This window comes from Trichomycterus rosablanca, chromosome 14 (assembly GCF_030014385.1).
Source record: "Trichomycterus rosablanca isolate fTriRos1 chromosome 14, fTriRos1.hap1, whole genome shotgun sequence".
Lineage (NCBI taxonomy): Eukaryota > Metazoa > Chordata > Actinopteri > Siluriformes > Trichomycteridae > Trichomycterus > Trichomycterus rosablanca.
The window spans coordinates 11,677,451-11,702,308 of record NC_086001.1 but is presented as its reverse complement, the minus strand read 5'-3'; the positions used below and the strand labels follow the sequence as shown (position 1 = coordinate 11,702,308).

Genomic DNA, 24,858 nt, shown 5'->3' with positions numbered 1-24,858 from the left:
AATACATAGTGTCTTTGCTGTCCTAAAAAACTAATCAGGGACCTTATACAGCGTCAAAGACCCCACCCCCTTTTTTAGTCCAGTCTTTTTTCACCCAGCAGACTAGTTGCCAATTTTGTCTGCTGCAGGCACTGCCAAATGTGCCTGCTGGGGGCGCCCAGCTGAGTGGTAGCAGAGCTGAGATTTGAACTTGGAGAGTTCAGAATCCCAGCGCTGGTGTGCTAGTGGAATATCCCGGTATATCCCTGCCAAACTAAATAAATTTCTTAAACCTTTTGAAAATATTATGTATGGTAGATGGGAATAGACCTAAAATATTTGCAATCTTGCTTTAAGAAATGTTCTTTTCAAAATTCAAAAATAGAGAAAACTGTTAGTAGTGGATCATTTTCAGGTAGTAGTAAACAGGTAGTAAACTTGCACTCAGCATTGGCGGTGTAAATGGTACGAGTGTATCAGGTGCAACAGTGTAATTAGGATTTTAAATAATATGTTCATTTGTTCCAGGCATTCCCCACACTGACGAGGGTGTTAGGGCCATTTACAAAGCTGGGGACCTTCTTTGTGAAAATCTGTAAGCAGTTTGGCTGGCAGCGAATTGGCATCATCCACAGCGGTGATTCAACATGGACCATTCCAGCAGAGGGGATTAGGTACAGTACAATACAGTAGTGGTCAAAAGTATGTGGACCGTGGGCATTAATAGAAAGTTGAAAGCAATACATACTGTGTTGACAAGAGCAAATGACTTATTGTATATACAGTGTATCACAAAAGTGAGTACACCCCTCACATTTCTGCAAATATTTCATTATATCTTTTCATGGGACAACACTATAGACATGAAACTTGGATATAACTTAGAGTAGTCAGTGTACAGCTTGTATAGCAGTGTAGATTTACTGTCTTCTGAAAATAACTCAACACACAGCCATTAATGTCTAAATAGCTGGCAACATAAGTGAGTACACCCCACAGTGAACATGTCCAAATTGTGCCCAAATGTGTCGTTGTCCCTCCCTGGTGTCATGTGTCAAGGTCCCAGGTGTAAATGGGGAGCAGGGCTGTTAAATTTGGTGTTTTGGGTACAATTCTCTCATACTGGCCACTGGATATTCAACATGGCACCTCATGGCAAAGAACTCTCTGAGGATGTGAGAAATATAATTGTTGCTCTCCACAAAGATGGCCTGGGCTATAAGAAGATTGCTAACACCCTGAAACTGAGCTACAGCATGGTGGCCAAGGTCATACAGCGGTTTTCCAGGACAGGTTCCACTCGGAACAGGCTTCGCCAGGGTCGACCAAAGAAGTTGAGTCCACGTGTTCGGCGTCATATCCAGAGGTTGGCTTTAAAAAATAGACACATGAGTGCTGCCAGCATTGCTGCAGAGGTTGAAGACGTGGGAGGTCAGCCTGTCAGTGCTCAGACCATACGCCGCACACTGCATCAACTCGGTCTGCATGGTCGTCATCCCAGAAGGAAGCTGACGCACAAGAAAGCCCGCAAACAGTTTGCTGAAGACAAGCAGTCCAAGAACATGGATTACTGGAATGCCCTGTGGTCTGACGAGACCAAGATAAACTTGTTTGGCTCAGATGGTGTCCAGCATGTGTGGCGGCGCCCTGGTGAGAAGTACCAAGACAACTGTATCTTGCCTACAGTCAAGCATGGTGGTGGTAGCATCATGGTCTTGGGCTGCATGAGTGTTGCTGGCACTGGGGAGCTGCAGTTCATTGAGGGAAACATGAATTCCAACATGTACTGTGACATTCTGAATCAGAGCATGATCCCCTCCCTTCGAAAACTGGGCCTCATGGCAGTTTTCCAACAGGATAACGACCCCAAACACAACCTCCAAGATGACAACTGCCTTGCTGAGGAAGCTGAAGGTAAAGGTGATGGACTAAACCCAATTGAGCACCTGTGGCGCATCCTCAAGTGGAAGGTGGAGGAGTTCAAGGTGTCTAACATCCACCAGCTCCGTGATGTCATCATGGAGGAGTGGAAGAGGATTCCAGTAGCAACCTGTGCAGCTTTGGTGAATTCCATGCCCAGGAGGGTTAAGGCAGTGCTGGATAATAATGGTGGTCACACAAAATATTGACACTTTGGGCACAATTTGGACATGTTCACTGTGGGGTGTACTCACTTATGTTGCCAGCTATTTAGACATTAATGGCTGTGTGTTGAGTTATTTTCAGAAGACAGTAAATCTACACTGCTAAACAAGTTGTACACTGACTACTCTAAGTTATATCCAAGTTTCATGTCTATAGTGTTGTCCCATGAAAAGATATAATGAAATATTTGCAGAAATGTGAGGGGTGTACTCACTTTTGTGATACACTGTACATGTTTTTACTATACATATCATGTTGTGGCTAAATTACCAAAGCTGAATAATTAATGGTGTGCCAGTGTTTGGTAAAGTCAGGATTAGTAGCATTTTGTCTTGTCAAGATGCTGCTTATGATCACCACTGTTTGAGTCCACTGTCCTCACATATCACTTTGCACAATCCTGTGTTTTAAAGGTACCAGGCTGAGCAGAATAACATCACAGTGGCTAAGTACTTGGAGATTGATGGTGCTATCCAAAATTCTCTCTTGCAGTCATGGGTTCTTACAGAGATTGCCAGTATGTCTCGCAGTAAGTTGTGCTGATTTAAATTTGGGGTAAAATGTAAATATAAATGTATTATTATAATAATAGGCTGCCAAAAGATGCATTAAGTAGAGGTGTGCCAATGGTTACAAGGTGGTAGGCTTAATCTTTTCACAGATAATTCAGCGCCATCCAAAACATTAAGTGCAAAGCTGAAACAAACCCTGGACAAAGTGGCAATCCTCCGTTACTCACACATGGGGCAATTTGGAGCGGATAGATCACCTAGTAAGCTTAATCTTTTTCCAGAGGATTAAGCGCCATCCAAAACACTGAGTGCCAAGCTGAAACAAACCCTGGACAAAGTGGCAATCCATCCCACAGCACCACACATTTACCCACTCACTCAGTTACTCACACATTTTGAAGGGCAATTTGAAGCAGCTAGATCACCTACTTTCATTTGTTTTTTTGGGGAAATGGGAAGCAGTGGAAAGTAACTGGAGATAAGGATCAAACTCTGGTACACGCTGCACTACCATGCATTTTAAGTCACGGATCAGGGTCAAGGATTTGGCTGCTTTAAATTGCCTCTAAACATCAGTCAGGAAGTAAACGGGTGGTTGATTATTGCTCTGTGTTAACTTGGCCTTCCGTTTAATGCAGGGCTGGGCAAATATTTTGGCTCAAGGGCCACACTGGGTTGTAAAATTTGACAGACAGGCTGGGCCAGTAGCGGATGTGGGGGTGATCTAATATAAATTACATGTAAAACTCATTACCTCCCTACCTTTCAGTAGGCTTTAGCAAAGGTCGGTAGTGTTTGGAGTGTGTCATTTAGTGGAATCAACTGAAAAGCAGGGTATTGCAGAAAAAAAGTGAAATGAATGCGGTCATTAGGACAATTTGGTAAATACTCGACGGGCCGGATTAAACAGCCTAGCGGGCCATATGTGGCCCTGGGCCCTAGTTTGCCCACCACTGGTTTAAGGTGTACTCCTGCTTTCATTTACATTTATACACACTTTGGATACATTCATGACAGGACAGGTAGCTACAGGTTACACAAGATTCATCAGTTCTTATATTTAATGTCAAACACAGTCATGGACAATTTTGTATCTCCAATTCACCTCACTTACATATCGCTGGACTGTGGGAGGAAACCGGAGCTCCCAGAGGAAACACACGCAGACATGGGGAGAACATGCAAACTCCACACAGAAAGCACCCGGACTGCTCCACCTGGGAACCCAGGACCTTCGTGCTGTGGGGCGACAGTGCTACCCACCTAAATTAAGTAGCTAGTAAAAATGAATGAAAATGCCTTTTAGTATTTGTTAGCTAAATTGTTGTATCACTCATGCAAGAAAGAATACTCTGCTACAAAACATGCACATTACCTGACTAAAGTTTTTTGCTTATTACATGGAAAAAGAAAATGATTTTTTGGATTGATTCGACAAAGAATTTCTCCCTCAGTGGAAGCATTGCAAAAGTGGACCAAATAACAGACAACGAGATTACCTCAAAATTCTTCAGAACAATCTCAGTCCATCAGCCAGGAGGTTTGAAGCAGAAGACCACAATACAGAGTGATACGACAATGGGTCTAAATACCTTTGTAAATAAGAGATAAACATTTTTTAAAAGCAATAAGTCCTAATTACTTAGTCACAGAAATATAAAAACCCGGCAAAATCATTAAAATCTTTAAACTAGCATGACATACATGTTTGCAAACGTTTTACTTTACCTATGTCTTAAATGAATCTTCTGTTGACTGTGTGCAGTCATAGTAATATCAGCAAATGGAATGATGGTGCGCAGCTTAATGATCGAAGCTCACCAGAGAGGTCTGACCAACGGAGAATACATCTTCTTCTGTTTTAAACCCTACAACCAGAAAGAGATGTTTGGTAGCTTTGACTGGAACCAAGGTATAATCTACAGTCATATAACTCCAGATAGATGAGTAAATACAAACCTCAATTCCAGAAAAGTTGAGACAGAATGTAAACAAATGAAAACAGATTTCACCTGTATTAAAATACAAACAGTATTATTTTGTCTTATGATTTTCATTGTTTTTTTGCAGATATAAGCTTATTCTAAAATTGATGCCTACAACATGTTTAAAGTGTCAATTTAAGACCAAGAACACTGTCAAATGTTCAAAAAGAAAATGAATGAGGTGATGCAATAATATCGGGTATAAGATTGACTAGTCTTTAATGAGCAAGAATAGGTTTGAATGGGCTTGCCAAAAACAATGTCAGCAAATAATCCCAAAGCTTTAAAACAAATCTCCTTAACAGACAATTGCATTGTGTTTTACCCTCTACAGTGCATAATATCATAGGAAAACTGACAATCAGAAATTTTGTCCATTCTGTTTTTAATACATGTCAACATAGATTTACAAATAGCAGTTTTTTGTTTTATAAGCATTTCACATACTGTTCAACTTTTTTTTTAAATAAAGATTATAATCACATATAACAATAATAAACTGTTTTTACAATCAGGAGATGATGATGACTCAGTGGCTAAGCAGGCCTATTCGGCACTTTTCCTCCTGTCCATGTACAAGCCTGATGATGAACGTTACAGGGTCTTTGCAGAAAATGTCATCAGCAGGTCGAAACAGGATTTTGGCTACATATATGAACCTCATGAGAAGGTTAGCTTGGATGTACTCAATCTTTTGATTAACCTTAAATAAACACGATTATGTGAATATTTGACCTTTGACCTCTGTGCACTAAGCGCCTCAGCATCCGCTGACCCCGCTCTGTCATTTTATGTGGCCTACCACTTCGTGGCTGAGTTGCTGTCGTTCCCAATCGCGTTCACTTTGTTATAATACCACTGACTGTCGACTGTGGAATATTTAGTAGTGAGGAAATTTCTCGACTGGACTTGTTGCACAGGTGGCATCCTCTCACGGTACCTCACTGGAATTCAGTGAGCTCCTGAGAGTGACCCATTCTTTCACAAATGTTTGTAGAAGCATTATACATAGAAGGGCAGCTGTAGCCTAGTGGTTAAGGTACTGGACTAGTAGTAATCAGAAGGTTGCCGGTTCAAGCCCCACCCCTGCCAGGTTGCAACTGTTGGGCCCTTGAGCAAGGCCCTTAACCCTCAATTGCTTAGATTGTATACTGTCACAGTACTGTAAGTCGCTTTGGATAAAAGCGGTGCTTGGTTTTATACACCTGTGGTCATGGAAGTGATTGGAACACCTGAATTCATTGATTTGGATGGGTGAGTGAATACTTTTGGCAATATAGTGTACATGGGCATGAACATGCCTTGTTCTGGCATATGCCAAAACCATGTTGACACTTCAGACTACCAGACTTCCGAATCTTTTTAAACCTGCAATGGCAAGTGTAATGACAGTGTACATCACTCCATCCGACATGTCCACATGATGATAATACTGGTGTATAAAACTCAGCAGTTAATGCTGCAACAAGGGACACACACATGTTATTACCTGGGAGACCTTGCTGCTGCTAGACATTTCCAAGTTACAATAACAGTGTTTACAGCGGACCAGGGCAAGCGTAGCAGAAAATACATTTTATGAACTGACTGATGGCCCATACTTTCGTGTTATTTTTTTTTTTGGAAATGGGAAGCAGTGGAAAGTAACTGGAGATAAGGATCAGACTCTGGTAAGTGCTGGATCAGGGTCAAGGATTTGGTTGCTTTAAATTGCCTTTAAACATCAGTCAGGAAGTAAACAGGTGGTTGATTATTGCTTTGTGTTGGCATGGTGTAGTGCCAACTCATCATATACAGTGTATCACAAAAGTGAGTACACCCCTCACATTTCTGCAAATATTTTATTATATCTTTTCATGGGACAACACTATAGAAATAAAACTTGGATATAACTTAGAGTAGTCAGTGTACAGCTTGTATAGCAGTGTAGATTTACTGTCTTCTGAGAATAACTCAACACACAGCCATTAATGTCTAAATGGCTGGCAACATAAGTGAGTACACCCCACAGTGAACATGTCCAAATTGTGCCCAAAGTGTCAATATTTTGTGTGACCACCATTATTATCCAGCACTGCCTTAACCCTCCTGGGCATGGAATTCACCAGAGCTGCACAGGTTGCTACTGGAATCCTCTTCCACTCCTCCATGATGACATCACGGAGCTGGTGGATGTTAGACACCTTGAACTCCTCCACCTTCCACTTGAGGATGCGCCACAGGTGCTCAATTGGGTTTAGTCCATCACCTTTACCTTCAGCTTCCTCAGCAAGGCAGTTGTCATCTTGGAGGTTGTGTTTGGGGTCGTTATCCTGTTGGAAAACTGCCATGAGGCCCAGTTTTCGAAGGGAGGGGATCATGCTCTGTTTCAGAATGTCACAGTACATGTTGGAATTCATGTTTCCCTCAATGAACTGCAGCTCCCCAGTGCCAGCAACACTCATGCAGCCCAAGACCATGATGCTACCACCACCATGCTTGACTGTAGGCAAGATACAGTTGTCTTGGTACTTCTCACCAGGGCGCCGCCACACATGCTGGACACCATCTGAGCCAAACAAGTTTATCTTGGTCTCGTCAGACCACAGGGCATTCCAGTAATCCATGTTCTTGGACTGCTTGTTTTCAGCAAACTGTTTGTTGGCTTTCTTGTGCGTCAGCTTCCTTCTGGGATGACGACCATGCAGACCGAGTTGATGCAGTGTGCGGCGTATTGTCTGAGCACTGACAGGCTGACCTCCCACGTCTTCAACCTCTGCAGCAATGCTGGCAGCACTCATGTGTCTATTTTTTAAAGCCAACCTCTGGATATGACGCCGAACACGTGGACTCAACTTCTTTGGTCGACCCTGGTGAAGCCTGTTCCGAGTGGAACCTGTCCTGGAAAACCGCTGTATGACCTTGGCCACCATGCTGTAGCTCAGTTTCAGGGTGTTAGCAATCTTCTTATAGCCCAGGCCATCTTTGTGGAGAGCAACAATTCTATTTCTCACATCCTCAGAGAGTTCTTTGCCATGAGGTGCCATGTTGAATATCCAGTGGCGAGTATGAGAGAATTGTACCCAAAACACCAAATTTAACAGCCCTGCTCCCCATTTACACCTGGGACCTTGACACATGACACCAGGGAGGGACAACGACACATTTGGACATGTTCACTGTGGGGTGTACTCACTTATGTTGCCAGCTATTTAGACATTAATGGCTGTGTGTTGAGTTATTTTCAGAAGACAGTAAATCTACACTGCTATACAAGCTGTACACTGACTACTCTAAGTTATATCCAAGTTTCATGTCTATAGTGTTGTCCCATGAAAATATATAATGAAATATTGGCAGAAATGTGAGGGGTGTACTCACTTTTGTGATACACTGTATATGGCATCCTTTAATAGCCCCACACTAAATGTCACCAAGCTCAGATTCTGCTATGTTTTTGTCATTGACTAAATGCTTGCAAGGCATTCTACATGGGCAGATAATTTTGTCTATTTTTATTGTCATTGTCAATAAAAGACTTCTAACTGACTTTATCCCTTGACAGGTATCAATTCTGGCAGCCATCGCTCATGACAGCGTTTGGCTATATGCTCAAGCATTACATGAAACCTTAGCAGAAAACGCTAACCCGTTTGATGGTTTTGCTGTTACCCGCCGGATGTGGGATAGAACCATTACAGGCAAGCTTATTCAAATTCCTCTAACTCAATAGTTATTTAACTCAGGGTCAGGACTTCACGTGGGGTTGCCACAGATACAAATAGAGTATTTTGCATGCTGTAATTCTAGTACCTTAAACTTTATTCATTTAGAAGCTCTTGTCATGACCACTGCTGGTCATCAGTGTTAAACATCAATAAAAAAGAAGGTAAGAAAGAAGCACTTTAAAAGAGCTTCAAAAGTATTGTGCAGAGATGAGAGAACCTGTTGGACGGACAACCATCTCTGCAGTACTCCATTTATCAGGCCTATATCATATATAAACTATATGGCAGAAAGGCAAGACGGAAACTACTTTAAAGTAAAAGGCATATGAAAGCCCGCTTGGAGTTTGGTAAATGAGATTTGATGGACTATCTGGTCTGTTGAGATGAAAAATAAGCTGCAGGTAGTGTCCATCCCTACAGTAAAACATGTTGGAGAAAACATCATGCTATGAGCATGCTTCAGTATAGGGACAGGGAGACCGGTAAGACCCAAAGGACAAATGAATGTATTAAAATACAGGAACAATAACAAAACTTTCTCCAAAGCACATACAAACTGAAATGACAGTTCACAGTTTAAATCTCACTGACCTGAAGCTTACAGCCAAAACCACACCGTGTGTCTACAAGTGGCCCAGCTAAAGCCCAGATTTAAACCCTATTAAACATCTGTGGAGAGACCTGAAAAGTTCTCTGGGAGTTCACAGATGCTTCCCATCCAGGTGGCACAGCAGTAAAACATGCTAGCACACCAGAGCTGACATCTCAAACTTGTGAGGTTGAATCCCAGCTCTGCTACCGGCAAGCTGGGCACCCACATGAACAATGAATTGATCATTTAAAGGGAGAACCAATGGTGCTTGCACAGACAAGATGGATGATGGGATCAGTGTGTGCCTCTCTGTGCGCAAATCATAGGCACATATGAACTCGCCCTGAGCAGGTGAAAAGAAGCTGTCGCTGCTACAAATGTGACCAGGGGGTGGCTGGGTGGATGGTTGTAAGTCACGGCTCTCCTCGGTCAGGAGCAGAATTCAGCATCAGTACATAGGTAGGGAAATGCAATCGGGTGATTGGATTAGAGGATTTTAGTTTTTGATTTTTAATTGTTTTCAAAAAGCTCTAAAAAAAAATTACACTATTATTATTATTCATAATTAAATGTATATTAATGGGTAGTGGTTGTTAAGGTACTGGACTAGTAATCAGAAGGTTGATGATTTAAGCCCCCACCACCGCCAAGTTGCCACTGTTGGGCACTTTAGCAAGGCCCTTAACCCTCAATTGCTTGAAATGAACTTAGACACAATTGCAAGTTACTTTGGATAATCGTGTCTGCCAAATGCCATAAATGTAAAAGTAAAATGTAAACAAAATGAAGTGCAAAAAGCAAAAGGGGTCTGAGGGAGTTTATTCTTTGTAGTTTTGTCTATACACTGTATTTTTAGATCATAATTATAAAACTAAATCTGCTGAACTCATAACGTAATACACTGGAATAAAACGCCCATGCCCAGGGTCAAAAATTGTTATGCCCTTAAAAGTTTAAGGTTAAGAAGCCCTGTTCTTTTTATGTCATTTGTTAAAAAATTAAAAAGCCATTTAAAATGACATGACATGCTTTGTAGTAAATTATCATACAATGTTTCCTGTTGTTGCGTAACAAGGTATCCAAGGAGATGTGACGATAGACACTAGCGGAGACCGGGAGCCAGCTTATATGCTGAAACACAGCCAGGGTAGTGACAACCAATGTCAGGTAACACATCTGCCACCAGAAATTACCACTTACATAAATAAATGGGAGTAAAGCATTTCCACAAAGCATTATACTCTTTATTATCTTTTATGTCTCTGCAGGTCATTGCTAATTATTTTGGGACTCGTAATGTGTATGAGGCAGTGACGGGAGTTCAGATTAGCTGGCCAGGGGGTAAATCTAGTCCCCCTAAAGATTCTCCTGGATGTGGATTCAAAGGAGAGCTCTGTAACAGATTTGGTACATCTCCATATGTCTGAACTATAATAACAAAGAGATGTTATGTACTAAAGGGCAACACCAGTGGTCTATTGCCATGACCAATTTGTCAAACTCATTCTCGGTTGCCAGTGGCTGAACACAGGCTTTGGTAGAATCAAAGGTTGATGTATAAAAGAAGTAGTTAAATATAACTATTAAAAAGGGGCGGCACGGTAGCTCAGTGGGTAGCAATGTCACCTCACAGCAAGAAAGTCCTGGGTTCGATTCCCAGGTGGGGCGGTATGGGTCCTTTCTGTGTGAAGATTGCATGTTCTTCCTGTGTCTGGGTTTCCTCCAGGAGCTCTGGTTTCCTCCCTAAGTCCAAAGACATGCAAATAAGGTTAATAGGAGATACTAAATTTTCCATGACTGTGTTTTTTTTTTTTTTTGCGTCATGATTGCGTCATGCTTCCTCTCCACCAATGCCGATCCCTGCTCTGATTAAGAAGAACAAAGCTAACCCACGCCCCCTCCGACACGTGGGCAGCATGCCGTATGCATTTTATCACCTGCACTTTGACTAGTGCAGTGCAGCTCAGCGTTGTGTCATTTCTGTGCAGGGGCCATCAATCAGCCAGCAGAGGTCGTAATTGCACCAGTCATGGGAGAGAGACCCCATCCTGTTTAGTCCCGCCCATATCTGAACAACAGGCCAATCGTTGTTCATGTGGCCCCTCAGCCTTAGCCGGTAGGCAGAGCTGAGGTTCGATACGATGTATTCGAGATACCAGCTCTGGTTCCAGCGTGTGTTTGACATTAAACTTGAACTGATAAATCTTGTGTAATGAGTAACTACCTGTCCTGTCATGCATGTAACCAAAGAGTGTTAAACATGACATTAAAATTTTAATAAATAAATAAATAAACAACTATTAACAAGCAAACAATACTGGCTATAAGTGTAATAAGTGTTATAACAGGTCATTACTGTACATTATCAGTGGTCCTTGCTGCATTTATGCAAAGCACAATGACTAGCTACATTTTTGTCTGAAACCCATTCATGGACAAACAAAAGTAGAATGTATAAAGCATAAAAAACCTAGTTGCCAGTGTGCCAGTAAGTGCTCTTCAGTTCACCAGATGCAGACACACAAAACAAGAAACACTTTACCTGCGACTCTCAAATAGAAAATGTTATTATTATTTCTTTCACATGTATTCACACTTTCCTCACTCCCCTTCTGTAAATTTGGAAGAAAACTAAAGTACCTTAAGAAAACTAACACAAAAAGTGAACATGTTAAACTCCACACAAACAGTGACCGAAGGCAAGTTTTGAACCTAGGTCCCTGCTGTGCGGCACAAACTCAACCTTTTTAAGCTGTAAAAACCAGACTAGGATGAAGCGATACAATAAAGATAAACACTAAAATAAATACATTTTGGACCAGGTGGAATATGACAGGGTGGCATGGGGTCCTGTGCACCCAAGTTTCAGCCTGGCCCTGGGTCACTGTCTGTGAGGAGTTTAGCATTTACATTTATTCACTGTCTGTTTTACCACCACTTTATCCTATTTAGGATTGCAGTGGATCTAATTCACTAGGTGAAAGGTATGAAACACCCTTGACAGGGCAATTTTAAGAGCACCAATTAACCTGACTGTATGTCTTTGGACTGTGGGAGAAAAACCAGAGCACCCAGAGGAACCCAACACAGACATGGGGAAAACATGCAAACTTCACACAGAAATGACCCAGACTGCTCTACCTGGGAATCAAACCTAGGAACTTCTTGCTGTGAGGAGACAGTGCTACCCACCTAGCACATACAGTAAATGCATTTACACAGAAAGGACCCAGACTGCTCTACCTGGGAATCAAACCCAGGACCTTCTTGCTGTGAGGAGACAGTGCTACCCACCTAGCCTACACAGTACATGCAATGTCATGTGGGTGTCATAAGACTACACTGGTTTCTTTTTACCTCGCAAAAACATGCACAAGGTTAACTGGCTACTTTAAACTGCTAGGTGTGAGTTAGTGAGTGATTTTGCAAATGTATGTCCCCCTGTGATCGACTGGCCTACTGTCCAGGGTGTACTGCTGAAATTGAATGAATGTACAGGTTAGGTATATACCCTAAATGCTGCATGTAGGGTCTGTTTTAAATCAACAGGGGGAGCTACAGCCCTGGGTTTGTGCTTCTAACCATTTGCTTCAGAGAGTAATATTGTGTGAACCCTGACCTGCTTGCCCATCTCCAGCTACGAGGTTCATTTGGGGTCTTACCTCATGCTGTTTCTTTGATTAAAAAAAGAAAGAAAAGTCTATTTTAATAATAAAAGAAAATATAAGCTCAGCTTGAATAATTCACACCTTCCAGACCTGAAGCTTCACATGAATGAAAAATAGATGTTACTTTATATTTTTCTGAGCAATTTACAGATTCCTGACCCTTTAGCGAATAGGTCCAAGTAATAAAAGTGTGTGAGGCTCATGCAACCCATCTAACCTTTACAATAAGCCAGTTCCTTTCACATATTCTGAATGTAATATTTGTTTCAGAAAGAAAATTTTCTATTGCTGTGGGCATTATTGTGGGCTTGATTGCCACAGGAACTCTTGCAGTCTGCATTTTATACAGGTAGTACAGCATTTTAATTCGGCTCTTTTAGTCGTTTAATGTTTGTAATAATGTATTATCCCAAACATGATGTGTTGATAATCATTCAGCATAATGGGACAGTTTAATAGAGATATCTAATTTAGAAGTGCAAACAGGTGTACTTTGATACTTCCAGTGCATATATCCGCTTTATATTTGCAAACAATGTCTTTTTCTTGAACAAAATGTGTACAATATTTATAAGCATATAACTTGACTAGGAGAAAATGTATTTATGTGTTTAAGTACACCGACCAGGCATAACATATGACCTCTAACAGGTGAAGTGAATAACACTGATTATCTCTTCATCACGGCACCTGTTAGTGTGTGAGATATATTAGGCAGCGAGTGAACATTTTACCATCAAAGTTGATGTGTTAGAAGCAGGAAAAATGGGCAAGCGTGAGGATTTGACGAGGACCAAACTGTGATGGCTAGATGACTGGGTCAGAGCATCTCCAAAACTGCAGCTCTTGTGACGTGTTACCGGTCTGCAGTGGTCAGTATCTATCAAGAGTGGTCCAAGGAAGGAACAGTGGTAAACCGGAGACAGGGTCATGGGCTGCCAAGGCTCATTGATGCACGTGGGGAGGCTGGTGTGTGGTCTGATCCAACAGACTGTTGGAATGCTGGTTCTGATAGAAAGTTTGTTGCGTATGGGGCTGCATAGCCGCAGACCAGTCAGGGTGCCCATGCTGACCCCTGTCCCCTTTAACATTTCTGTCAGTTTAACAGATTTGACATTCTGCAATGAAAAGCTCAAATAGCAAAGCAGCAGGATTCAACAGTCACACAGTGAGCAATAAGTGACCCCATGCAGAAGAGAATTCCTTTGCTACAAAGAACAAAGATTTAAACTGAAACAGATCTGAACTTTCGTGTTAAAGGAAAGAACAGTTGTGTATTTAATTATCAGAACATCATACTCACAGTGAAGTACAGAGGTGGGAGCATTATCACATGAGGCTGCTTTTTGCAAATGATAGTGAAACGTAAACTGGGCTTTTACTGGACAAACTAAATCTGGAAGACTACCTAGGTGCACCAAAGGTGTATTAAATAACAAAAATCATGATTGTATAATTTACATAATAATACCCACTGTAGGTGTAAAACATGTTTAAGTACATTTTGGTTAAGCCATAAATTTAAATGGAAAATTTTTACAATTAGAGATGTTAGTTCAAGAGATTGAGGGGAAGAGGGGAAGGTGGGGTGTCAACAAATACACAGCAAAAAACTTATAAGGACCAAATAAAGTAATATTACTACATACATCAAGGTATATGTAATCTTCTGGCCTTCTACATTTAAAAAACATTCTCACCATATTGGCTGCCTCCCAAATCGTATGTATTAGTAAAAGAATTGCAGCCACTGTGAAATATGTGCATCAGATTAGCACCTGCCCCAACAGTATTAAATGACCTTAAATGACTTTGTATGGTTAGAAAATCACAAGGCCAATGCTAAATGAATGTATTTGCCTCAGTACCTCACTGTATTCTGGATACATACGTAGAAACACCCTAGTTTGCATTTTTTTAAGGAAAACAGAAAACGGACAAGTTTAATCATTTAATCCCTGTGGTTTTATTGACAGGAAGTACAAACTTCAGAAGAAAGCCTCCATGATGCTGTGGAAGATTGATGCCAGAGATGTTATCATAATGGAGCCTTGCTGTTCGACTTTAGCAGACAAGGTGTGACATTAACCCATATTGGCCAAGCTACTTTAAATTGATGTTACGTTTTTAAAAAATTACAGCTTTTTTACTGTAAATTTATCTTTGTGTGAAATGTCTCTAACCAAGAACAAGCTACACAACAAATGAAGATTAACTACACTGAAGAAGCTACATCTATTACTGTGACACTGTTATAATGCTTCTATTTTGCATTTAAAAATTGATCCAGTGTTCCATTCAAAATATCAAACCTCAAAGCTTTGCAACATCTACATACAGACCGAAGAAGGTCAAGGGGTGCTGACTTCAGGGGGCATGCCAAATACTAAGAAATTCTCAAATTTACGTTTCAAAGATTTACCTTTTCAGTCAAACAGTTATGCTGATTAAATGATTTGCAATCACAGTAGGTGTAATGGTCTTATAGATAGGACCCTACTAAATTCACAGGAAAATGTGCTTCTCTTTATGGACCTCATTTCCCATGTCATGGGTTTTCAAGGAAAAGTGCCACATTTCACTGCAGTCATTAAATAACACTGATAAATTGAATGATAGAAAAAACTGAAGCTACAATATATGGCACATTTCACCTTAATGGTTGAATGTAAACCTAGAACATCCAGCAACGATGCAAGGCTTCATGTATTCTCAAAGACAAAAAAGTTCATGTGTGTTTTGACACATCCCCTTCTGCGTCCATAGAACTTGTTGGGAGTTTTCCAAACTCAGTTATCCAAGTAGTGTTTTTACATTTTGGACATTTTGACTAACTGAATTGCCAAAGAATTGCTAGGACGGCCTCATAGTGCAAATTAACCAGTAAATGTGAGGCACTTGAAACACTACGTGACCGTAAATTTTGAATTTTACAGCAAATTGCATTTTCTTCAATGGTAAGGACCCCAACAGGACCACCACAGAGCAGGTATTATTTAGGTGGTGGATCATTCTCAGCACTGCAGTGACACTGACATGGTGGTGGTGTGTTAGTGTGTGTTGTGCTGGTATGAGTGGATAAGACACAGCAGTGCTGCTGGAGTTTTTAAATACCGTGTCCACTTACTGTCCACTCTATTAGACACTCCTACCTAGTTGGTCCAGCTTGTAGATGTAAAGTCAGAGACGATCGCTCATCTATTGCTGCTGTTTGTAAAATGGACTATGTGTGTAGAAACAAGGAGGTGGTTTTAATGTTATGGCTGATCGGTGTATATTACAGTATAAAACTGTGGTTTGCCCTTTAGGGCTAATGACTAAAGAGACATGCTGAATTATGCTGAAATGCATTATTTACACTTGCTGACCAATCACAATGAAGGATTTAACAATAGTGAAGGATCATCACAATAACATGTTTAATAATAATACAAGAAACCACATCAAAGCAGCGCAAATTCATTATGGAAATAGTAAAGAACGTTTTATAAATGAATGGTTTCAGGTCACTGCGGCTACGGTGACAGCCTAACCGTTAGCATGATAAATGACCCCATGTACAATCACGCTTTGTCTTACCGCCAAGTCCAAATGCACACTGTTCTGTTTATGTCAATAACTGTGGTTTTGCATTTGCTCATAATGATAGGCTTTTTGCTATGACTCTTCCAGGCTTATGTAAGTGCACTCGTACAGTTTGGTTTACTGACATGTTCCACACACTTTTACTGGTTTTACTGCTTAGCTCACTTTTACGGCAGATTTCTTTTTTTTTTTCAGACCCATGTGCTTGAACACAAATCCATACAAGCCTCACTGGAGTCCATTATCGGCAGCATGCGAGACAGACCGTGTGCCCACCGAACTGCCATTTATAATGTGAGTCTAAAAGTCCTTGACATTTTACCCACAGAAATGTGGGGCAACAATTAACCTAAAAGTCTATGGTCACATCATCTCATGTAATACCCAAGGCTAACCGTGGGAAAATGTGTAGTTAAAACCTTACAAATGCTCTCACTGTGCCCTCTCACTCTACTTGGTCAAGGGAACTATTTGCTGTGTCCGCTTCTTGACTGCCAAAAGTGTGCATCTCAGCACTGAAGTTCTAACTGAACTTAAACAGGTAAGCACAGTCCTTTTGTTAAACATAGGAAACATTACAAACTTTGCATATTTACCAGTCTGCATTAAATACTGCGTTAAAACATGGTATGATGTTGATCCGGTTCTTAATGACAGACAAACACATTTAATTACAGCTCAAGTCTTTTGCATTCACCCTTAGATTCTACTGTACCTCTCTTTTAGGGTTGTATTTTATAATATAGAACGCCATTATTTGTCATACACTGATCATTTCTACGCTCACTGTCCATTTTATCAGCTCCACTTACCATAGAAGCACTTCGTAGTTCTACAATTACTGACTGTAGTCCATCTGTTTCTCTACATACCTTTTTAGCCTGCTCTCACCCTGTTCTCCACCACAGAGCAGGTATTATTTATGTGGTGGATCATTCTCAGCACTGCAGTGACACTGACATGGTGGTGGTGTGTTAGTGTGTGTTGTGCTGGTATGAGTGGATCAGACAAAGCAGCGCTGATGGAGTTTTTAAATACCGTGTCCACTCACTGTCCACTGCATTAGAGACTCCTACCTAGTTGGTCCACCTTGTAGATGTAAAGTCATCTATTGCTGCTGTTTGAGTTGGTCATTTTCTAGACCTTCATCAGTGGTCACGGGGCGCTGTTGGCTGGATATCTTTGGTTGGTGGACTATTCTCAGTCCAGCAGTGACGGTGAGGTGTTTAAAAACTCCATCAGCGCTGATGTGTCTTATCCACTCATACATGCACAACACACACTAACACCATGTCAGTGTCACTGCAGTGCTGAGAATCATCCACCACCTAAATAATACCTGCTCTGTAGTGGTCCTGGGAGAATCCTGACCATTGAAGAACAGCATGAAAGGGGGCTAACAAAGCATGCAGAGAAACAGATGGACTACAGTCAGTAATGATAGAACTACAAAGTGCTTCTATATGGTAAGTGGAGCTGATAAAATGGACAATGTGTGTAGAAACAAGGAGGTGGTTTTAATGTTATGGCTGATCAGTGTATACAGGTGTACAGTATAACGAAGTTCTTTCTTTACATATCCCAGCTTGTTTAGAAACTGTGATCAGAGCGCAGGGTCATCCATTGTATGGCGTCTCTTGAGAGGACAGGGTTAAGGGCCTTGCATAAGGGCCCAACAGTGGCTGCATGGCAGAACTGGGATTCAAACTCTCAACCTTTCAGCTGATAGCCCAAAGCTCTACCCATTACCCACATTTTGTGTTCTTAGTGTGATTGTAGCAGGATGCTTACTCCAAAAGACAACAAAAACAGTATTAAATCTGTTTAAATCTGTTCTTCCAACATGTGCTGTGAATAATTTATTAAGGTGTTCAACAAAGACATGAAAGTTAGAATTGTTTGTCTCATATTATATTTAAGATCAGACCATTATACCAGGTAATTCCAGGGGTTTTACAAACCTTTATAGCATACCATCAATTAGCATTAAGCTGTAAATGTCATTTTACACTTTAAGCTTGTTGGAGTCCAAATGCTGGAGGTGACAGAGAAGAAGATGCATCGATTCCTGTTCTGAGTATGGGCAAGGACGGACAGGATTTGGAACAAGTTAATTAGAGGGACAGCGCAGGTAGAATGTTTTGGACACAAAGTTAGGGAGGGGAGTTTGAGACCATTTGGTATGTGTAGAGGAAGGAAGGGAGTAATATCAGGAAAAGGGAGCTTAGGATGGAGCCTTCAGGCAGGAGGAGGACAGGAAGGTCAAAGAGGAGTGGACAAGGTGGTCAAGATGGAGACAAATGATCCACTGTGGCGACCCCTAACAAGAGCAAAAGGATAAAGACGTGAATTGGAGTCGAGGACCATTGGCTTTACCGGCCACTTTATTAGAAACACCTATACACCTGCTTGTTCATGTGATTGTCAGCTAATCATTGGGTAGCAGTTCAAACACAGCTCAAGGGCTTTAATAATGTTCACATCTAACATAAGAATCTGAAAAATGTGATCTAAGTGACTTTGACCGTAGGTGGTATGGTTGCTATATGGGCTGGCTTAAATATGTTGTGCTGGTATGAGTGGATCAGACACAGCAATGCTGCTGGAGTTTTTAAATACCTCACTGTCACTGCTGGACTGAGAATAGTCCACCAACCATAAATATATCCAGTCAACAGCGCCCCGTGGGCAGTGTCCTGTGACCACTGATGAAGGTCTAGAAGATGACCAACTCAAACAGCAGCAATAGATGAGCGATCGTCTCTGACTTTACATCTACAAGGTGGACCAACTAGGTAGGAGTGTCTGATAGAGTGGACAGTGAGTGGACACAGTATTTAAAAACTCCAGCAGCACTGCTGTGTCTGATCCACTCATACCAGCACAACACACACTAACACACCACCACCATGTCAGTGTCACTGCAGTGCTGAGAATCATCCACCACCTAAATAATACCTGCTCTGTGGTGGTCCTGTGGGGGTCCTGACCACTGAAGAACAGGGTGAAAGCAGGCTAAAAAGGTATGCAGAGAAACAGATGGGCTACAGTCAGTAATTGTAGAACTACAAAGTGCTTCTATATGGTAAGTGTGTAGATGGTGTTTATTTTAATAAGACATTTAAAAAAATGTCTAGGTTCTTATAAGTGCAGGAAAAATAAATACTTTTTGAAAAACCAATAATGTATGGCCTTCCTAATCCTAAATCAGAAGCGACACCCTGGAAAACAAAGCCAGACTGCTGAGCAGACAATATAGAGGCAACTCAGGAAATATGGTTCAGTTTTACTGATTTAACTGTCCCAGTTCTCCTATGTCTTGTCTGTGGGAAGAAACTCTCCAGTCCTGACACCGTTTCCTGTAAACTTCTCATCAAGATGAGACCGTGTTTGACGTGCTGTCTTTAGTGGTTAGTATGTAGCATGTCGTAGGATTACTTCACTTTACAAATGTTCTATGGCAGATATTAGGTTGGAAAGCACTGATCTACGTATGTATTCATCAATCCTACTTACTACTCTTATTCAAAAAGTAAAAAAACACGACTGTCTCACATTACATCGGACAAATTACAGCTTTGCATCTATCTTACAGATGTTTTGAAGGCTCACTTGTGTGCAGAATTGTGATTTTTTTTTTTTTCGTCTGTGTATTTATCAGTGCAGAGATTTGACCCACCAGAACATCTGTAAGTTCATCGGAGCCTGTCTGGACCTACCTGATCCTTTAATTTTGACTGAATACTGCCCTAAAGGAAGTCTTCAGGTCTGCACACAAATACTTTGCTGCTTACATCAGGTTCTTCAGTTTAAAATCAACCACAGTCATCTGCTATGTTTCACTGTTTCATAACAATTAAAGCATTTTGTCTTAAGTGCCAAGAACATTTAAAGGTTGTTAAAATAAGACAGAAGTCAACGTAAAAAAAAATCAATCTACTGATTTCATAATGGAAAAATATAATACACTATATTGCCAAAAGTATTCACTTACCCATCCTAATCATTGAATTCAGGTGTTCCAATCACTTCCATGGCCACAGGTGTATAAAAGACTCTCAGGAGCTCAGTGAATTCTAGCGTGGTACAGTGATAGGATGCCACCTGTGCAACAAGTCCAGTCGTAAAATTTCAAAAGTCAACTGTCAGTGGTATTATAACAAAGTGGAAGCGATTGGGAATGACAGCCACGACAGATGTCGACAAAATGACAGAGCGGGGTCAGCGGATGCTGAGGCGCATAGTGCGCAGAGGTCGCCAACTTTCTGCAAAGTCAATCGCTACAGACCTCCAAACTTCATGTGGCCTTCAGATTAGCTCAAGAACAGAGCGTAAAGAGCTTCATGGAATGGGTTTCCATGGCCAAGCAGCTGCATCCAAGCCTTACATCACCAAGCGCAATGCAAAGCGTCGGATGCAGTGGTGTAAAGCACGCCGCCACTGGACTCTAGAGCAGTGGAGACGTGTTCTCTGGAGTGACGAATCACGCTTCTCCGTCTGGCAATCCGATTTTGGACAATTTCATGCTCCCAAATTTGTGGGAACAGTTTGGGGATGGCCCCTTCCTGTTCCAACATGACTGTGCACCAGTGCACAAAGCAATGGATGAGCGAGTTTGGTGTGGAAGAACTTGACTGGCCTGAACAGAGTCCTGACTTCAACCCGATAGAACACCTTTGGGATGAACATCAGTGTCTGACCTCACAAATGCGCTTCTGGAAGAATGGTCAAAAATTCCCATAAACACACTCCTAAACCTTGTAGAAAGCCTTCACAGAAGAGTTGAAGCTGTTATCACTGCAAAGGGTGGGCCGACATCATATTAAACCCTATGGATTAAGAATGGGAGTCACTCAAGTTCATATGTGTGTGAAGGCAGACGAGCGAATAATTTTGGCATTATAGTGTAGATCAGTTAAGGGTCTGAGCTTTTTTTAATGTCAATTACATCTTTACACTAATCAGATGAAAGGAAATCCCACATTCAAGGACTAAAACAAACTAAACTAAACTAAACTAAACTAAAACTTCAGTAGCAGTTTAAGGAAACAGGTTTACATAAGGATAGATTAAAATCGCTCAGGTTAAACATCTAAAAAATGTGTGTCATATACATACAGTGTATCACAAAAGTGAGTACACCCCTCACATTTCTGCAGATATTTAAGTATATCTTTTCATGGGACAACACTGACAAAATGACACTTTGACACAATGAAAAGTAGTCTGTGTGCAGCTTATATAACAGTGTAAATGTATTCTTCCCTCAAAATAACTCAATATACAGCCATTAATGTCTAAACCACCGGCAACAAAAGTGAGTACACCCCTTAGTGAAAGTTCCTGAAGTGTCAATATTTTGGGTGGCCACCATTATTTCCCAGAACTGCCTTAACTCTCCTGGGCATGGAGTTTACCAGAGCTTCACAGGTTGCCACTGGAATGCTTTTCCACTCCTCCATGACGACATCACGGAGCTGGCGGATATTCGAGACTTTGCGCTCCTCCACCTTCCGCTTGAGGATGCCCCAAAGATGTTCTATTGGGTTTAGGTCTGGAGACATGCTTGGCCAGTCCATCACCTTTACCCTCAGCCTCTTCAATAAAGCAGTGGTCGTCTTAGAGGTGTGTTTGGGGTCATTATCATGCTGAAACACTGCCCTGCGACCCAGTTTCCGGAGGGAGGGGATCATGCTCTGCTTCAGTATTTCACAGTACATATTGGAGTTCATGTGTCCCTCAATGAAATGTAACTCCCCAACACCTGCTGCACTCATGCAGCCCCAGACCATGGCATTCCCACCACCATGCTTGACTGTAGGCATGACACACTTATCTTTGTACTCCTCACCTGATTGCCGCCACACATGCTTGAGACCATCTGAACCAAACAAATGAATCTTGGTCTCATCAGACCATAGGACATGGTTCCAGTAATCCATGTCCTTTGTTGACATGTCTTCAGCAAACTGTTTGCGGGCTTTCTTGTGTAGAGACTTCAGAAGAGGCTTCCTTCTGGGGTGACAGCCATGCAGACCAATTTGATGTAGTGTGCGGCGTATGGTCTGAGCACTGACAGGCTGACCCCCCACCTTTTCAATCTCTGCAGCAATGCTGACAGCACTCCTGCGCCTATCTTTCAAAGACAGCAGTTGGATGTGACGCTGAGCACGTGCACTCAGCTTCTTTGGACGACCAACGCGAGGTCTGTTCTGAGTGGACCCTGCTCTTTTAAAACGCTGGATGATCTTGGCCACTGTGCTGCAGCTCAGTTTCAGGGTGTTGGCAATCTTCTTGTAGCCTTGGCCATCTTCATGTAGCGCAACAATTCGTCTTTTAAGATCCTCAGAGAGTTCTTTGCCATGTTGGAACTTTCAGTGACCAGTATGAGAGAGTGTGAGAGCTGTTCTACTAAATTGAACACACCTGCTCCCTATGCACACCTGAGACCTAGTAACACTAACGAGACACATGACATTTTGGAGGGAAAATGACAAGCAGTGCTCAATCTGGACATTTAGGGGTGTAGTCTCTTAGGGGTGTACTCACTTTTGTTGCCGGTGGTTTAGACATTAATGGCTGTATACTGAGTTATTTTGAGGGAAGAATAAATTTACACTGTTATATAAGCTGCACAAAGACTACTTTTCATTGTGTCAAAGTGTAATTTTGTCAGTGTTGTCCCATGAAAAGATATACTTAAATATCTGCAGAAATGTGAGGGGTGTACTCACTTTTGTGATACACTGTATGTCATATAATGTTACTATAAAATGCAGTTGTGCAGAGCTTTTTGGGGTTTTTCTTTTAGTATAGTAGTTTTTCTTTATCAGTTTCACAACAATATGAATAACTTCATGTGGGTACAAGGAACTCCAAATTGTGAAGGGAAGATTCCCAGCATAAGCTTATAATGGTTAATTACTGATGGACAAACAATTTATGTTTTCTCCCAATTTAGCCATATCCATTTACCCGAATGCATTACGCTTCCTCTCTACTGATGTTGACCTCCGCTCCTGACTGAGGAGAGCCGTGACTAACACACGCCCCCTCCAACACGTGTGCAGTAGCCAACTGCATCTTTTCACCTGCTCAAGGCGAGTTCATATGTGGATCAGATTAGTGCAGGGGAGAGCCACACACTGATCCCATTATCCCTCGTCCCCCATTATCCCCCATTATCATTATTATCGCCATCGGTCAGCCAGCAGAGGTCATAACTGCATCAGTTATGAGCAATCCCCGCCAGCATCTAACCCTATGAAAGAGCCAATCATTGTTCGTGTAGGCGCCCAGCCTGCCGGTAGCAGAGCTGAGATTCGAACCGACAAGTTCGAGAAGTCAGCTTCAGTGTGCTAGTAAGTTGTACTGGTGCGCTACCGAACCATGGACAAATAATATTTACTGGGTAATAATAATAATATAACTAATAACAGGGCACTTGGTTGGAACAGCAGCAAAACATGCTAGCCCACTACCGCTGAGATCCAGGGTTCAAATATCAATGGTGCTATCAGATGGTCAAACAGCATAGCCATTCTGAGGTGCACTTGCACTAACAAGCAAAAAAAAAAGAAAAAAGAAAAAAAAAGGAGGGTCACATTGGAAAGGGCATCAAGCGAAAAAATGTGCCAAACCACATATGCAGACTAGACCCATTAAATACAAGAGCAGCAGTATGCTGTAATTCATTAATGTAATATCTAGCCAGCTTTAAAAAGGGACCTACATGTTTTCCATAGCGATGCCAGCTAAACAGATAGGTGGCAGATACAAGCAATAGCTATGCCTACAAAGTGCATCTACAGTATTTGACAGGCATATCTATCAAATCTGTAGTGTTAGGTATTATGTAATAAATACAATATCATTACAAAATAATTGAAAGGTGCAATTTCTATTATCATGCATAATTTAAAGTGTGTCATTTTACATTGGCAGGACATTTTGGAGAACGAATCCATTAAGTTGGACTGGAGCTTCAAATGTTCCCTCATGTTGGATATTGTAAAGGTATATCACTCATGACTCATATTAATTATGTTGTGTTCTTGCATTTGTTTGTCCATCAACCCAGATGGAGATTTAGATGGAAAAAAGTGGTTCTACAAAACAGGTTTCGATTTCCTTGGGTAACTAATCACTAGGATCCTATTTGCGATGGAATGGAAAGCTTAATCCAGTTGCCTTTAGGAATGTGCATAGTTAAAGCTTAGGAAAATCCTGTCCTCACTCACTGAAAGACAGGCCTAATACTGCAGCTTTTTAACTGCACGACCATATGTGCTGGTTTAACTGAGTCGATATGCCTGCTTGCACCTCTATTTCTGCTTATTTACGCCTTAGCACTGTGGTATAAATCTTACTTATCACTTTTTCAATTTGTGCCCTGATAAATACATTTAACTGAATTAACTGCAGTATTGGTATGCATGGCTGAAACTAGGCAAATGCCATAATCAAACATAAGCTGGAGAGTGGCTTGTACTAAATAGTTCTGACATACAAAGTAAAACCATCACAGGATGTCATTTGTACAAAGAGCTAGTTTGTCGATAGTCTGCCCTGAGAGAACATACCTAGTCAAATGCCGGTGCTGGGTTTGTTATGTGGGGTCATTTAGAAGCAACAACACCTCAGATGTTCAACAGTAGGCAACAAAAACTGCAAAAAGTGCTGAAT

The 24,858-nt window shown here is 41.4% G+C and overlaps 1 protein-coding gene across 1 annotated transcript in view; it reads left to right on the top strand.

Moving 5' to 3' along the window:
- The window catches only part of si:dkey-37g12.1 (atrial natriuretic peptide receptor 1), a 64,199-nt gene that overhangs the window by 1,761 nt on the left and 37,580 nt on the right, over window positions 1-24,858 (top strand). Inside the window, exons 5-17 of the mRNA XM_063008338.1 lie at window positions 508-653; window positions 2,538-2,653; window positions 4,402-4,548; window positions 5,137-5,291; window positions 8,166-8,301; window positions 9,996-10,087; window positions 10,189-10,327; window positions 12,859-12,937; window positions 14,565-14,664; window positions 16,369-16,467; window positions 16,637-16,714; window positions 19,835-19,939; window positions 24,118-24,189. Of these exons, the coding sequence (XP_062864408.1) occupies window positions 508-653; window positions 2,538-2,653; window positions 4,402-4,548; window positions 5,137-5,291; window positions 8,166-8,301; window positions 9,996-10,087; window positions 10,189-10,327; window positions 12,859-12,937; window positions 14,565-14,664; window positions 16,369-16,467; window positions 16,637-16,714; window positions 19,835-19,939; window positions 24,118-24,189 (1,464 nt within the window). The remainder of the gene's footprint in view (window positions 1-507; window positions 654-2,537; window positions 2,654-4,401; window positions 4,549-5,136; window positions 5,292-8,165; window positions 8,302-9,995; window positions 10,088-10,188; window positions 10,328-12,858; window positions 12,938-14,564; window positions 14,665-16,368; window positions 16,468-16,636; window positions 16,715-19,834; window positions 19,940-24,117; window positions 24,190-24,858) is intronic.